A 16,252-nucleotide genomic window follows, 5' to 3' on the forward strand; every position below is an offset into this window, starting at 1 on the left:
TTCAGCAGAATCCTGCTCTGCAGAACATAAAAACAGACAGACATCTCATCCATCAACACAGTACAAACAATCACCAAACATATAAAATAGAGAAAAGCAGGCTACTATCTCCGTGGCTACAGTGATAGTTGACCATCAGATGACGAGCATGGGATTTTTTAAAAAGTCTCAGTGTTTGTATTGTTTTGAGATGTTGTGGGATCTCATTCCAGGCTTTTGTGAAAACATAAAAGAAAGATCTTTAAATAAACCATATGATTTAATATTTTTATCAACTTGTTTTATCAACTTGTTTGTTCTTGTGACCTATTCTGTTTGGAACTGATTGAGACTTAGATGTAAATTTTTTGTGTAAAATATGTCTCTCTAAGGGCGTTGCTGTGACGCAACAGGTAGTGCTGTCACCTCACAACAAGAAGGTCGCTGGTTCGAGCCTCAGCTGGCTCAGTTGGAGTTTCTGTGTGGTTTGCATGATCTCCCTGCGTTCGCGTGGGTTTCCTCCGGGTGCTCTGGTTTCCCCCACAGTCCAAAGACATGCAGTACAGTTGAATTGGGTAGGCTAAATTGTCCGTTGTGTATGAGTGTAAGTAAAGGTGTATGGATGTTGCCCAGAGATGGGTTGCGGTTGGAAGGGCATCCACTGCGTAAAAAAATGTGCTGGATAAGTTGGTGGTTAATTCCGCTGTGGCGACCCTGGATTTGTAAAGGGACTAAGCCGAAAAGAAAATTAATGAATGAATGTCTGTCTAAACAGTTTATCATATTAGAGCATTAAACATTCAACAAGGAAAGTTTATTTTGAAATGCTTTAATTTTATATAAAGTCAAACATATGGACTTCTCAGTCCAAAATTCATTCATTTTCTTGTCGGCTTAGTCCCTTTATTAATCTGGGGTCGCCACAGCGGAATGAACCGGCAACTTATCCAACCCATCTCTGGGAAACATCCACAGACACATTAACACACACACTCATACACTACGGACAATTTAGCCTACCCAATTCACCTGTACCGCATGTCTTTGGACTGTGGGGGAAACCGGAGCACCCGGAGGAAACCCACGTGAAGGCAGGGAGAACATGCAAACTCCACACAGAAATGCCAACTGAGCCGAGGTTCGAGCCAGCGACCCAGCAACCTTCTTGCTGTGAGGCGACAGCACTACCTACTGCACCACTGCCTCGCCTCAAGTCCAAAATATCTGTACTAAAAAGGCGCATAAATCATGTTGCCCTTGTGAAAATTAACAAAGGCTTTAATATAGTAAAAAAGAAATAAGTAAATAATACAAAAATATTTATTACCATACTAAAATCACAGAAATAAAAGTTTAAAAATAGCTGTCGCTGGGACAGTTAAAAAGTGCTAACTATCACAATCACCAGTGATCTGGCATTTGCAGATCGCTAGAGAACTACAAATCTGCCACTATAATGAACTACACATCCCATCGTGCTCTTTACTCACACACCTGGCCCAGATTCCCCTTGACTGCTAACACACACAGCTGAAGCTGTTCAGGACTAATCAGATGGATTATAAACACAGCACACATATATCATTGCTGAGTCTTGTCAAACTGTAAGTGAGCATCACAAAGTGTTTCCTTGTCTTGCCGTGTTTTTGACCTTTGCTTTGTTTTTGTCTGTTTACGTTGTTTTTCCGCCTGTCCCGACCATTCACTAGTGGTAGGCAAAGTAAGGCTTCGTGTTACACTAAAACAGTTGAAGCAAATTGAGGTATTAAATCCCACAATGTAGAGCTGAGGTTTCAAGTGATTCCGTGAAGCAGTGAGAGTTTCTGACTAACATGAAGAGAAAATGGGATGTAATCAAGGGTAATGCATCTATAGATGTTAGTTTTTAAATGCTCTGTACTTATAATGTGTTTTGTGTTACCATTGGTCTGACATCCGAATGAACACTTTGTGAATAAATATATCTTGTTTTGGTCAACTAAAAAAATAACATGATTAAAATACATCGAGTCATAATTTCAGAGTATTTGTACATTGTAAGTCGAAGAGGGCAGCACAGTGGCTCAGTGGTTAGCACTATCGTCTTAAAGCAGAAAAACTTCACAGAATGTGAAATGGAGGTGCTCCTATTGGAGTTAGACTGGAGAAAAACTGTTATTTGCAAGATTGTCCTCTGGAATCAATAATAAAAAGAAAAGAAAAAAATAGGGTGGCAGAGTTTAGCTGATGCGGTTAACACAGTGCGGTTAACACATACATATATATATTAGTCAATTAACCCATTTTATAAATTAATAGCAATGTTTTCCACTTGTTTTAATGGGATACTTTGTAGTGTGCAATTTAACATAATTGCTTCTAGGAGTCGCCAATGAAAATAAAACAAACACACACAAAAAATAAATGTACACCAGAAATGAAGTTGGCATGGACAACACACATTCTCATGTTAATTTCATCGTTAGTAAATCCAAACGGGAGCTTGAAACCTGGTGTACGCAAAGTTTTTGTGTGTACGCAGCGTTGATACATGAGACCCCTGGTGTTTTGAAACACTTTAGTCACGTGACCTGGATTTTTCTAATCATGCTTCAGTGCAGTTCTTTGAAACACTTTCGCTTCGCAATCTAGACATTAAATCTAGAATTGGATTATCTACATGCTCCTGTTTGCCCCTGTTGACCGTTGCCTGTCTGACGAATCTTATCATAAACTGCATTTGGATCCTCTACTCTATTGGTCCCTGACTCCTTACAATAAAATGTACTCTTTAAGTAATGTACCTTTAGAAATGGTACCATCCCAGTGACAGCTTTTGTACCTTTATTTCTGAAAGCACATGGTTAAATTATGGTTATGGTTAATTTGTTATTAACTTGATTCAACTACAAAAAAAAACAATATATATATATATATATATATATATATATATATATATATATATATATATATATATATATATATATATATATATATATATATATATATATATTACAGTATTTGTATTAAAACCATGATTCATTTTGTTAGGGTATGCCATATATGGATTTAAACCTGTTTTACTAGGACTGGTTTTTGCAAGTTGTTAGTGACTTATAACATTAATTATTAAAAATTTTATTAAAAAGGGTCTATCACTTCTTTCAGATTTAACTCAACACTACTATTTTTTATGAAAACTGTCAGTAAAGCCTGTTTGTTTGTCTTGCAGTATGATCTACACCTTGGTGACCTCATAACAGAGCTCTCAACACTGAAGAAGACACGCGTCAGACACTGTTTTCGGAAAGCTCCTGCATTTGGACATTTTGACGAAACAAGAGCAGCACCAGACACAAGTTCAACACGCTGCAGTGCAAGACTTGACCCCACATTCCCAGAGTATCAGAAGAAGTATCAGTGTTGTTTACAGATCTGACTCAACTCCCTAAATGTCTCATAGACCCAGTGTGATGCGCTTTTCACAAGCTCACAGTAACGTTTGCACAGATTGTCTCAGGCATAGCACAACATGTCCTTTACCACTTTGAGGCGCAAAACCTGCCAACCTTTACACTCACTATAAATATATGTAGCTTAAAATATAACGTCGGATCAAAAAAAGAAGTGAAAAGAAACGTTGACAAAGTTGATCAGCGAATGTCACATTTTTACCAGTCACACACTAGGCCACTGAGTTTTGATTACATGTGTGAGAAGCTTTTGTGATATTTTCTGTGTATTTGTGCAATCCTAACATAAGCGTTTTTAATATGAACTGCGTATCTGTGTACATAGAGAACTTTTTGTGTAATGCTTTTATGTGTTGGTGTCAGTGGGTTGAGATGTTTTTTGGACTTTATATTTACAAAATGCTGATATGGAGGCTTTATTGTAGAAAACAAGAGCCACTTTTCCACAATTTTGCACAAAGTTGTTATGAGTTTGCACAATAGATACAGTTATTGGTCGTGGTGGAAAAACAAGTCATATTTATATACCCGGTACGAGTCTTCCAATATATTACAGTGTATTCAATTATCATACGTTTTCATTCTAGGGAAGAAATTAAAACCACAACTCATGATCTACAAGTTTCACTTTCTCATTTTGTATCGTTGTTATTAGAATAACTATATTACTGTTATACAGCAAGGTCAGCAATACTGAAACTATATATTTAGGGATACTTCTTTCTTTCTTTCTTTTGTGTCTATCTTCAAAAAAATCTCTATCCATCCATCCACCCACCCACCCACCCATCCATCCACCCACCCACCCACCCACCCATCCATCCATCCATCCATCCATCCATCTATCCATCTATCTATCTATCTATCTATCTATCTATCTATCTATCTATCTATCTATCTATCTATCTATCTATCTATCTATCTATCTATCTATCTTAATTTTTGCTCAAATAAAATTTCAATCTATCCATTGAATGTAATTTTTGCTAGAAAATCTATAGCCATCCATCCATCTCTCAATCTCTCTGTCTATCTGTCTGTCGTCTTCATTTTTGCTAAAAATAAATAAATCTCCATCCATCCAAATTAATTTTTGCTAAAACAATCTATCCATCCATCTACAAGTATCAACTTAATTATTGCTTGAAATTTTGTATCCATCGATCCATCCATCTCTCAATCTCTGTCTATTTCTCAGTCTATCTATATCCATTCATCTACAGGTATCCATCCATCTATCCATCCATCCATCCATCCATCCATCCATCCATCCATCCATCCATCCATCCATCCATCCATCCATCCATCCATCCATCCATCCATCCATCCATCTATCTATCTATCTATCTATCTATCTATCTATCTATCTATCTATCTATCTATCTATCTATCTATCTATTTTTGCTTTAAAAAAACAACTTTAAACACACTGCTACAAATTCATCAGTATTTATATGTCTTTCTTTAAACTGATGTTGGATCAGTCAGGTTAACTATCCGGAGTAACCACATGATGCACATAAGCATAAACCCCTCAAGACATCTACGTTACGCTTTGGTTGAGCACCATATATAATGCAGAGTACTGAAAATAGCAGTAGACACACTACATCAACTTCATCGGCGTGTAGGGGATAATAATACCAGTCCCCAGCAGTACTATAGTCTGCTGCTGTCATGTAGCCTGCTGTCTTTTGTATGCCTTATGTAGTTACACACATGATGACCAAACATTTTCTACAGTATATCATCATTGTGGACGTGTTCCCCTCTCCTAATATAATTTAAAACATTTGTATATGAAATAAAGCAGATTATTTTAAAACTGTTATAGGTGCTTTCTTAAGCTTGCATGTGGCATATGTATGCTTATTTTTAATGGGATATTTAGTTGGGATCTTTTACTCACCATCCACTTCTTAAAAACCTGTTTGTGTTTCTTTCTCCTGTTGAACACAAAGGAAGATATACTGATTAAGTAGCTATGATTTATAAAGTATATTTTGTTCCTATTATGTATGTCAATGGCTACTAGTTTCCAACATTTTTATAAAATTTTACATTGTGTATATCACAAAGAAGTTCACACAGGTTTAGAACCAGTTGGGTGTAAGTAAATGGTACAGTATGGAAATTTTAATTTCTGGCTGAACTATCCCTCTAAATATCTTTAACATTTTCTAATTATACTATAAATACCCACTATGTTAAGACTCACAGTTTCCAAGGGGTAGGCATGGATTTTGTCAATATTGATATACTTCTAATACAGCTCATTGATACCAGTTTTTTAGATAGTGCTATCAATTCCAATTTCGTTAATAACTTTTTGCAAAAAGATGTGAAAATATGTTAAAAAATTTAAGTTATTTTATTACTGTTAAGCAGTTTCCAAATACCTACTGTACAAGCAAAGCTAAGGTATGTGCATGAAGTACAGAGACATGCTGTAAATAACTAAATAGGGTACATGGCTTGAGTTGGATGGAATGTTTTGATAGTAAATGTTTTATTAGACTACTAATTTTGCCACATTTGTTTACTATTACACTACTGCATATTTTCAAAGACTATAGAATACACAAGACATGTCACTCAAATAGTTTTGAATGGGGAAAAGGGTCCAACTTTATATCACGTCGCTTAAACCTGTGAACTTACATGGTGACCAGATATGTAAGTAATATGTAACTACAGTAGATGTACGCATTGGTACATAGTATTTACTTGTGTGATACTGGTGTAACTACACGCATGTAACAACACTGAATAATATGTGTAAGTTCAAATGTGTAACAGGACATTGCAGAAGAGCAATGTACATTGCAATAGGACATTGTTAAATCAATTTGTGTCATTTCTCAGCACTACTGGTATTTGGACATTGCGTTTTGCAAATAGAGAATGCAAACTGCTGAGTTATTTGCTATTTTCTGATAAACGGTCATCTCGAAGTTTGTTCCATCGAATTAAGCACAAATAAGACAAAAAAGTAAATTTTGTGTATTTAAAGAAGCAGTCAATCATGAATTGTAAAAAAAAAAAAATAGGCTATAGCCTTACTTAAAATTTAAATAGCCAGTTAAAAATGCATATAAATGAAAGATAAATAACTTTTTTATGAAACCAAGAGAGAATATTGCGGGAGTCACAGTATAGTGGCCACATCTGTATAATGCAAGTGTGTGATTCAGAGACAGGACATCAAAAACTGGGTTGTATGGTCATCCTAATTTAAAACCGAATAAACTTCTGAAAAAAAAACAAAAGCTCAAATCAGTGCAGTGTACGCAACCAAACAGAGCAAGCTGTTATTTATTCACAAAAGAAAAGACAGGGACTGAGGACATCTTATTCAATCAGAACATTTTTCTACTTCCACTGTGTTGTTTCCTTTTTTTCTCATGTAAATGAGTTGCCAAACTGACGTGTTTAACCATTGAATTAGTGTTTTTTGCAGTCTTATGCATGACATGCCATTCTAAAAACAGGCCCCTCAAGTTGAAGTAGTTGGACTTTTTCACATCTCAAGGCCTCATGAACTGAATGTATTTCAAAGCAAAACACACTGGCTGTATCTAAAATCATCCCTATACCCTTAAATAGTGCACAAAGTTATATATACAACCACAAATCAGAAAAAGTGGGGACAGTTTAGAAAAAACATGAAAAAAAGAAAGAAGTGATTTCTTAATTTACTTTAAGTTTTTATGTGCTTCCATGATGAAGTGTTTCAGGTGTAATTTTGTACCATTTTTCTGCAAATCAAGTCTAAAGGTGGGCAACAACCAAGGTCTTCGATGTTTTGCTCTTCAAAATGCACAACACATTCTTTATTGGAGACAGGTCAGGACTAAAGACAGGCCAGTCAAATACCTGTACCCTCTTCCTCCACAGCCAGGTCTTTGTAATGTGTGTAGAATGTTAACCTGATTACTAGCCATAAATTGCTCCCAAACTTTCCCAACTTTTTAAAAATGTGTCGCAGATCTAAATAACAGGAAAGAATGTATATTTACAAAACAATTGAAGTTAATGAGACAAAACATGAAATATTTTGTGTTCATATTGTCTTCAATGAAATACAAGTCAAAGTAAATTTGGAAATCACTGCTTTCCTTTTTTTATTTGGGTTTTCCATGCTGTCCTAACTTTTTCTGATTTGGGGTTGTATTAAATATAAACATAGTAAACCTGCAGTTATATTGTATATAGGTATACAATACGTTCAATTTATTGTTCTATTATTTTACAACTTCAGTGTATGTGACCTATAAGAGAGCTAAAGGCATTGTTTTGTCACTCCAAACTCATATTAATTTCATCAGTCATGCATGTTCATAAACCATATGTGGTTATTTTCACTCAATTACCCACAAAGCATTTCTCACATCTCCTCATTCGATTCCTCACCCCGGAGTGATTCTGGAAAAAACCATCCACCTCTGCCTGACGTGTGTCCCCATCTCTCCTCTTCAGGGGACGCTGCCTCCCGCTTGTAAGTCGACTATTATCTGCGATTTTTGGGCACCAGGCCCTGTGTGGCAGTGACTGGCTGACAGATCGGTGACAGGCTGTCCTCCTGCTCCACCTGCTATCCGTCCAAATCATTGCCACATGCTCCATAATTACAGTTTGTTAAGGATGCGGCTCCCTTTGCCAACTATCTAACACTTTGCCACTTATAGCTGTGAAATGAACGTCATCAGATGTCTGCAAGTCCTGGCACGGCAAGAGCATTCTGTCACCCTTTCGACACCCAATTCTGACCCTGGTCAGTGTGCTGTACAGCAGATAAGGAATGAATTTTGGCCGCAGCTTTAAAGTCTCTATGAAACCAAAATGTCTCTTTGTTTTTTTTTTCATGTCAGCATTAATATGCTAGTCTTAAAAGGTCACGGCAGATTAAAACACATTTTTTGAGACACATATATGTGCCAAATTGCAAAAAAAAAAAAAAAAAAACTTCTAGGAAACATATATATTTTACTTAAAAAATGAAAACCTGTTGTTTTGGATTTTTAAGAACAAATTCATTCACATTCGGTAACAGCGATAGGATCATTGTATAAAATTCCAGTGTAGTGATTGGCTGACTGCACTGGCCAGTACAAAGTGACGTCATTGAGTTTTTAGTATGTCACTGCATTATTCATGAGGAAGAGTTGGTTTGAATCAATCAGTATGCTCTATTATGAATAAGATACAACTTCATTAATATGCATGAGACAGCGTCATCGCTTTTTAGCTGATAGAAAGAAGCATGGTGCAAATGGTATTAAAAAGCACAACTAAATTCAATAGATTGTTCAGAGACATTGGTCATCAGTGTTCCGTTTTAAAGTGTGCCACAACAAAAGTGTTGTTTCCGTTTCCCAGCGGTCTGCTAACACATGAGGTAAGTTTGTTTTTTTTTAAGAAAAATGGATTTGCCACATGGCAAGACGTGGTTCTAGTTTGTGTTGATTTTCATATATCTATAAATTTGGTAAGTGCATGATAATTGCTCTTTAGGTTTATTAAGATGGCAAAGTTCATAAGCAGTACTCTTTCAGTTTTTGAAGTCATATCTTAGTCAAGTAGAGTCAAGTTACTAAGTTCAGTTTTAAGGCTGATTTATATATCTGCGTCAAGCGCACGCGTAAGCTACGGCGCAGCCTATGCATGGACGCATAGCCCCTCACCGTGGCTGTCAGCGATGTTGACGAGCACCTCTCAAAAAATGTAAAGCGTACTCGTAGCGCAAGCTCTGTGATTGGTCGGCTTGGTAATATTTCTGACTTATATTGAATCTAAAGAGAAATTTTTGCTGAAGTAGTTATTTTTGTTATTATTCTCATAGCTTGATAATATTCTGATTAAAACACTGAAGTAATTTGGTCTGTTTTAAAGATGTTTTCTGATATTTTTCTGGATTTTGAATGAGCTGTTTTTGGACTTTGAGCCATTGTCTGCTATGGAGAGTAAAGGAGCTCTCAGATTTCACAGGAAATATCTTAATTTGTATACCAAAAGTAATTGAAATCAGAATTATTTTATTTTATTTATTTTAAAATAAATAATAAAATAATATTCTTTGGACATCAGAAACACATAATTCGATGAACTGAGAATTTTGGATTTCTGAAAATATTAATTTGCATGAAGTAACAGCTAATCTTTGCTCTTAAGAGTTCCATGTGTTCCACTCCCAGAAAATATCCCTGCCTCAAGCGAAGAGCTTTGCACATTATATGCTTTGACAAGTGTGCTTGTCCCCCACACAGTGCTGGATGGGCAACCTGTCAGCATGCCGGGTTTCTGAGATGCCCAACCTGTCAGCACAGATTACCCAGGAGGCCAGCTGAGCATGGATTTTTACCTGCCTGGTGTTTCTAGTGTTGCATAGCTTTTTCACCTTGATTCCATGGCTGCACACACAAACACAACATGTACTCATTGAGTCAGGCTTATGTTAGCATTTTTCAAAAGTTTGTACAGTCTGCGATTACTGGCGTGTCTAGCAACAATTCTGGCAACCAATCATAAAACCTAACAACCACCCAAGAGAAGAACTGTAGCCAAGGTGCATCTGTTTTGTTTTTTTATTTAATAATAAATCCTCTTAAATAAAATTATTATATGATCCCATGTAGCTTATTGTCTATTATTCAAAATAATCACATCTGTAAACTTTCATACAATTTGTTTTTTAGGCTCTTTTCCAACTGCACCCTCCAGCTTCAGTAATACACCTTTTTTTCTCTTAAGATGATGGCTCTCCTTCTAAAATATATTAAGCTATATTTTATGTATAAAACCCTTAAACTCTAATAGATAAACATTATAATGTAGATGATTTTAGACTGTGCTTTAAAATGAAGTAATTTTATAATTAGAATTATGTAATTATAAATATATTATAATTATAAACCTTAAAATAGTTAGCAGTCAATAAACATTTATTAGAAACTCAGTAATCAAAAGTAAATGTAATCCATTATTTTACACTTTTTACAGTTACACTACTTTTTACATTTAAAATAGGTTAACATTTTAGACATAACCTTCTCAACGCTGTTAATAAATACTAATAATCAGCCAAATTACAAGCTAAAAAGTTAGTAAAAGGGCACCTATGATGCAAAATCAACTTTTGAAAGCTGTTCAGACAGAACTGTGTGTCCCCTGTCATATTGAAGTGATATAAAGACAAGTCTCTTTAAAAAAAAAAATAAAAAAAAAGGATAAAATAGGATCCAAATCCCAGTGATTATGAGGCCCACCAAAACAGGGCAAAGGAGGCAGTTTTCCCCACCCATGGAATTGATTGACAGCCGCGTATTAAAATGTTTCAAGAGTATTGCGCATAAACATGTCCACAGAACAGGATTTGCAAAGAAACTGGGATTAAAAGATCTGTTCCAACTCTCTGTGATCAGCTCCACCTCAAGAATGAGGTCTACATAATAAATTCTTTATAAAACAGTGCATGTTTGTAATAAAGACAGTAAAGTTGTTAAGTAATTCATTGCCGCTGAATCACCATAGTGATAGTGAATCAACATAGTGTCAGTACAACAATATACGAGAAGCAACAATATATGAGAGCAAAAACAGTGCAAAGTTAAACGTGTGTGAGTGTACTGCAAACGCTGTAACGGCATTTGTGTGACTAAACTCCATCTCAAAGCTTGGTATTTCTGACTAAGGAGCTAGATTTCTGTTTAATCCGTGTCTGTCTCTTTCACTGACTGCTGTTTATCTGAAGTAACTCATGATACAAACCCGCACATGGGAAAGTTGGGCGGGGAAAAGCAGCTCATTTGCATTTAAAGGCACAAGCTACAAAAACAGCTACACTTTGCACAATTCTGCATTGTATAACACATAATCTGATGGCTATTTTAAGCTGAAACTTTACAGACACATTCTTGAAATACTAAAAACTTATCTTATTGTAAATTTTGTAAAAGGGGTAGAACAGGAGCCATTTAATTTAGTCCCCAAATGCATTTCCAAAAATAATCAGGGTTTGCTTGCCTTAAAATTCTTGGGCATATAATCTAAGATTGCTGAGTGTCAACAACTTTGGCCGTAAATCAGAGCTTCAGAACTTTCAAGACAGATGAGCACAATTTAAGAGGAATGCAAGAAAATAAAAGCTGATGCTTGCAAAATAGAGCAAACTCGGATCCTTTCTAGTTAGATAACAACACCGATGCCTGTATATGATGCATAAATTGGTCCACTGGGTAAAGTAAAAACTGACGCTGAGCGCTGTGCGCAGACATCAGAGAATGTTGTCCTCTGCAATGATTCCCAGCTCTCCGCGTCTGAACTAAAATCCATTTCAAAACATGCCAGTAGGGATGTAGAAAGGCGATAATAACAACATCAGGTGGAAGGCGCAGTGCTGGCCTCTCTATTGTTTGCACAGAACATTTATTTCTTCCCACCAGATTAAAAGTTGGCAAACCTGAGATCTCAACCATCTAACCCATTTAGCACAATACGGTGGCACTTCCTACTGTATATCTGTTAATCTGACACAACGTAAAACAACTCTATTTCTGCCAAGCAATCTGCTCTTTCTGTTCCTGAATACATTTCTGATTATGTACATTTTGAGTTCAAGTCTAATTGATTTATATAACTCTTTATACTATGCAGTTTTAAAGTGACAAATAGTCACATAATGATCAATGTTGGACATTCAGATACAATTATATAGTAAGGAGTACAATATGATAACTATGAAGGGTTTTCTACATAATACTTTAACAATAAAAGTGACAAGACTATCAAGTTCATACATTTTAAACAACATTTTATCTTTATAACCGAGCACCTAATATTTTTCTAAGACAATATGAATGAACTGTAAACATAAAAATATACCGGTGGCTTTTATTTTTGAAAAGGAGTTCTCATTTTAAAGTGAATGAAAATACAAGAAAGATGTGAAATTAACTGAAGCTATATGGTTCCAGAAAGCACTTTATACAATAATTAGGAAAGAGTGTAAAAAGACAGTAAAAATGCATCATGTAAGTTTATGGATGTTATTACTAGCTTGGCAGCATAGTTAGCTTTAATGGGTCCATTATTATATTTTAAAGGCTATTCGGGTATCTAAGGTATGCGTTAACAAAAAAAAAACTGCTACATTAAAATATACATTGTTATATTAATAAAATTATTTGCATTTTTCACAGATAACAATGGCTCTAATTCAGAAGTATCATGTAATTCATGTGAGAATGACAATTATCCGATCATAATCTCCTCTCAGTTTGCCCACATAGTGAGTTGAGAAAGGGCAGAGTCGGCCATCTGACTTTATTAAATACGTGTGGGTGCATGAGGTTATTCACTGACCTGAAGCAAAAAAACTAGAGACTTCTGACTCATGAGGATGTGCATATTAAAATGCAGACTAGTCAGAGCACCTTGACTCAGTCAGAGAAACAAATGCCTAAACCCACACAAATAAGCCAGTGAGATGTTTATGAATCCATTTCTTAAGCCTTTATGAAGATTGATGGATTTTGGTGTTAAGTAATTGGACCAGATTTATGTTACATTTTGCATCATTTATGATGTTAAAAATGCATAAATAATAAAAGATCAAAAATAAATAAATACTGTCAGCATTTACTGATGATACACAGTGGGAATGTATTACTGAAATAGAGAGAAATTAAAAATATCTTGCAAAAATCTGTGTTAATATTGTATTAACTCTGAAGTAAAGCGGACTCTGTTCTTCAAAATTGGCAGATCTCATTTAGGAAGTCAAAGTAATATTGAAAAGAAAGAAAACCCAAAGATTTTGGGATGTAGATGTAGGCCCTGTTTACACTAATATGTATTCATTTTAAAATGCATAAGTTTTGCTACGGTTACGACATTCGTCCACACTATCCTGGAGTTTTCGAACGCCGAAAAATGGAGCATTTTGTAAACACTGCTGCTCTGATTGGGGCTTTTTCTCAATATTAAGTACACACAGTTCAGTCTTGCATAATTAAGTTCAGACTTCGCAAGTTCGATATGGAAAACAAACTCAGAGGATTGGTCGGGGTGAATCTTCAAAGGGAACAGTGTACTTTATAACCTCATTCACATCACCCTGTGTACATTGTTTCACTTTCTTAACAATAAAATAAAAACATGATAAAAGGAACTGCCTATTTTATTTTGTATAGCTTCTTAATTCTTGATGAACCATCCTACATGTAAAGCTCTCACAAGGGGTTCTGTGCTCAAAGCACCCGCTGACTGCCTGGAGCTCAGACACGCGCATACACTGCAGTGCATGCCAGAGTGTGTGTGCGATCCCGTGTTGTGCACTTTCAACAGTATAGTGTGGACAGAGCTGTTCAGAAATGCTAGGTGAAACACCAGCGTGAATCTGATAAAGTTTTAAATTTAAAACTGTAGTCTATTGTCATCTGTTAGGTAAATAACAAACTAACCAGTACATTCTACTTTCCTTAGTCAGAATTTGGTCCTTTAATAATACAAATTTAAAACATAATAATAATAATAATAATGATAATAATAATAGTAATAATAATAATCTCTATTTAACAACAATACTAAAGATCAGTAGTGAAAGACGACTTCACTTACATCAGATTATATGTTTTCTTGCACAGCTGAATGTTGGACTTAAGGAAAATAATAGTTTGCTTTTGAACCACCTGTGTACGAGTTATGAGCACCCATGATTAAGTTTAAATCCATATTATAGACTTCCACTGAATGTTTTGAAACCCAAAGATTCCATCTGGACCTGCTAACACATGATTCCTAATAAATGAGCAGTTAAATTCCTCTGGCACGAGTACTAAAATGATCAAATGTTCTCAAAAGGCCTTCGATTCGATCTCAACACATTCCTCAGACTTCTCAGCTATTAATAACAATTAGCAGTGTTAACAGACGTGCTCCCCTATAACGAGAGTGGCTGTTTGCATTAATCCTGGGCTCTTGGCTCGGGCTCGTGTGTGGATTCGCCTCAGTGAATCTGGTGGAGGACGCCGCAGATGCCCGAGTCTCCATCAGTCTGTTAATTATGGTCAATTCGTGCTGCCTCTTAACCTTCAGCCTCGTCCTTTGACTACCTCGGTCAAATCGCTCATACCTGCACAGCATGTGGGAGGACAGAAACCACTCAAGCACACTGTATTCATGCTTTTTTACTGTAGGAAACACCACACTTCCTTTACCTCATGCTGAGCTGGAGATGTGTAATGATTGGATTTACTGTAACCGCTTTGTTCTGATGGATTCAGGGTTTTTTTTTCATACTAAAGGGTGACATAAGCGGTGTGTCTATGTGTGTTGTGTTTTGGTTTGTGCACCTCTTTGAGTCTGCCAGTATGATCTCTTGGCTGCCATTTTCTTGGATTGCTCGCGCTTACACCTGTGCCTGGATTATAAATGATTTATGTGCCTTCTGTCATGCTATAAACAAACATATGATGGCAAAATGTGGCTCAGAACAGACTGTGGCCCAGAGTATAAAAAAACTTAAAGTGTGTTTTAAATTAAATCTTTTTTTTTCTTTTTGTTTATCAAAGAATGCTGAAAAACATGTATCACTTATAAGCAGCTCAGCTGTTTTTAACATAAATAAAAAAAAATGCATCTTAATATTTGCAAATATGAATGTTTTTTGAAGGATTATGTGACACTGAAGACTGGAATGTTAATGCTAACAATGCAGCTTTAAATCACTGTTAAAAAAAGGAAAAAAAAGAAAAATCACAATTTTACATTTAACAAATAAATAGGAGCATAAAATAGACTGTTTAAATTTATCTTTAATTATATTTTTTCTATAATTTTAATCTTTATATTTACACAATTTAAAATTGATCTTGTTTATTATTACACACACACAAACTTTAAGCAAAAAAAGATTATATATATATATATATATATATATATATATATATATATATATATATATATATATATATATATATATATATATATTATTTTATTTATTTATTTATTTTTTAGGCAACACAATGCCAATGTTTCAACTACAAAGTTAAGAAATAAATATCTAGTGAAATAACCAAGATTTTAAATCATAACACAAAAAATAGATATATATATATTTATAATAAATATTAACAATAAATATTCATAATAAAAATAAATACAACAGAGAGTCTCAAAACCCTTTTGTATGAAGAACTACTCTTCCGCCATTCTTTCACATCTGCAGCTGACGTCAGAACAGCAGAAACCATTGCTATTTCACCAACATCACTTTAGATTTAGTGTTTGAATGATTCCCTAGCATAATATTCTCTAGCGTAAAGTGATAACAAAACAGGTGCATTTTAAGATTATAAAGCTGAACAGCATAAAATGCCATCAGTCTACAAAGATTATACAGCATTTCTCTGTTGCAATCGGGAGATCACAATAATTAACCCCAAAAAGCCAAAGCAACGCAATCCCTACCAGAATACTGCTGTGTTTGCGATAAGGAAAAGCGTTAAACACATGTGGGCATTTCTTCTTTCTTTCAGTTTAACTGTAACAAAAACAGTCTCATTAGAAACAGATGCCCATCTCCGGTTTAAGACTTTAAGATGAGTCACATCTACAATACACTGCAATTATTATGGTATAAATAAAGCACTACAACGTACAAAAAAATTATTAACTCTGTAATTAAAGCAATGGAATTATGTTTCTAACATTTATTGAAATAGAGAAGAAATGCTATTAGCCCTTTTCAAAACAATTATTAGCATTTATCTCAAACCAATCCCTAATAAATCAAATTATAAATTCAGTTATCCATTATTATT

At 35.1% G+C, this 16,252-nt stretch overlaps 1 protein-coding gene across 4 annotated transcripts in view; it reads left to right on the plus strand.

Moving 5' to 3' along the window:
- The window catches only part of cnih3 (cornichon family AMPA receptor auxiliary protein 3), a 68,350-nt gene extending 63,090 nt beyond the window's left edge, over positions 1-5,260 (plus strand). For all 4 annotated transcript variants that reach the window (XM_021468659.3, XM_068215673.2, XM_687375.9 and 1 more), the window contains one exon: positions 3,191-5,260. In XM_021468659.3, the coding sequence (XP_021324334.1) occupies positions 3,191-3,218 (28 nt within the window). In that variant the 3' untranslated portion in view covers positions 3,219-5,260. The remainder of the gene's footprint in view (positions 1-3,190) is intronic.
- The last annotated feature ends 10,992 nt before the right edge of the window (positions 5,261-16,252 follow it).

The sequence above is a fragment of the Danio rerio genome, chromosome 20 (assembly GCF_049306965.1).
Source record: "Danio rerio strain Tuebingen ecotype United States chromosome 20, GRCz12tu, whole genome shotgun sequence".
NCBI lineage: Eukaryota > Metazoa > Chordata > Actinopteri > Cypriniformes > Danionidae > Danio > Danio rerio.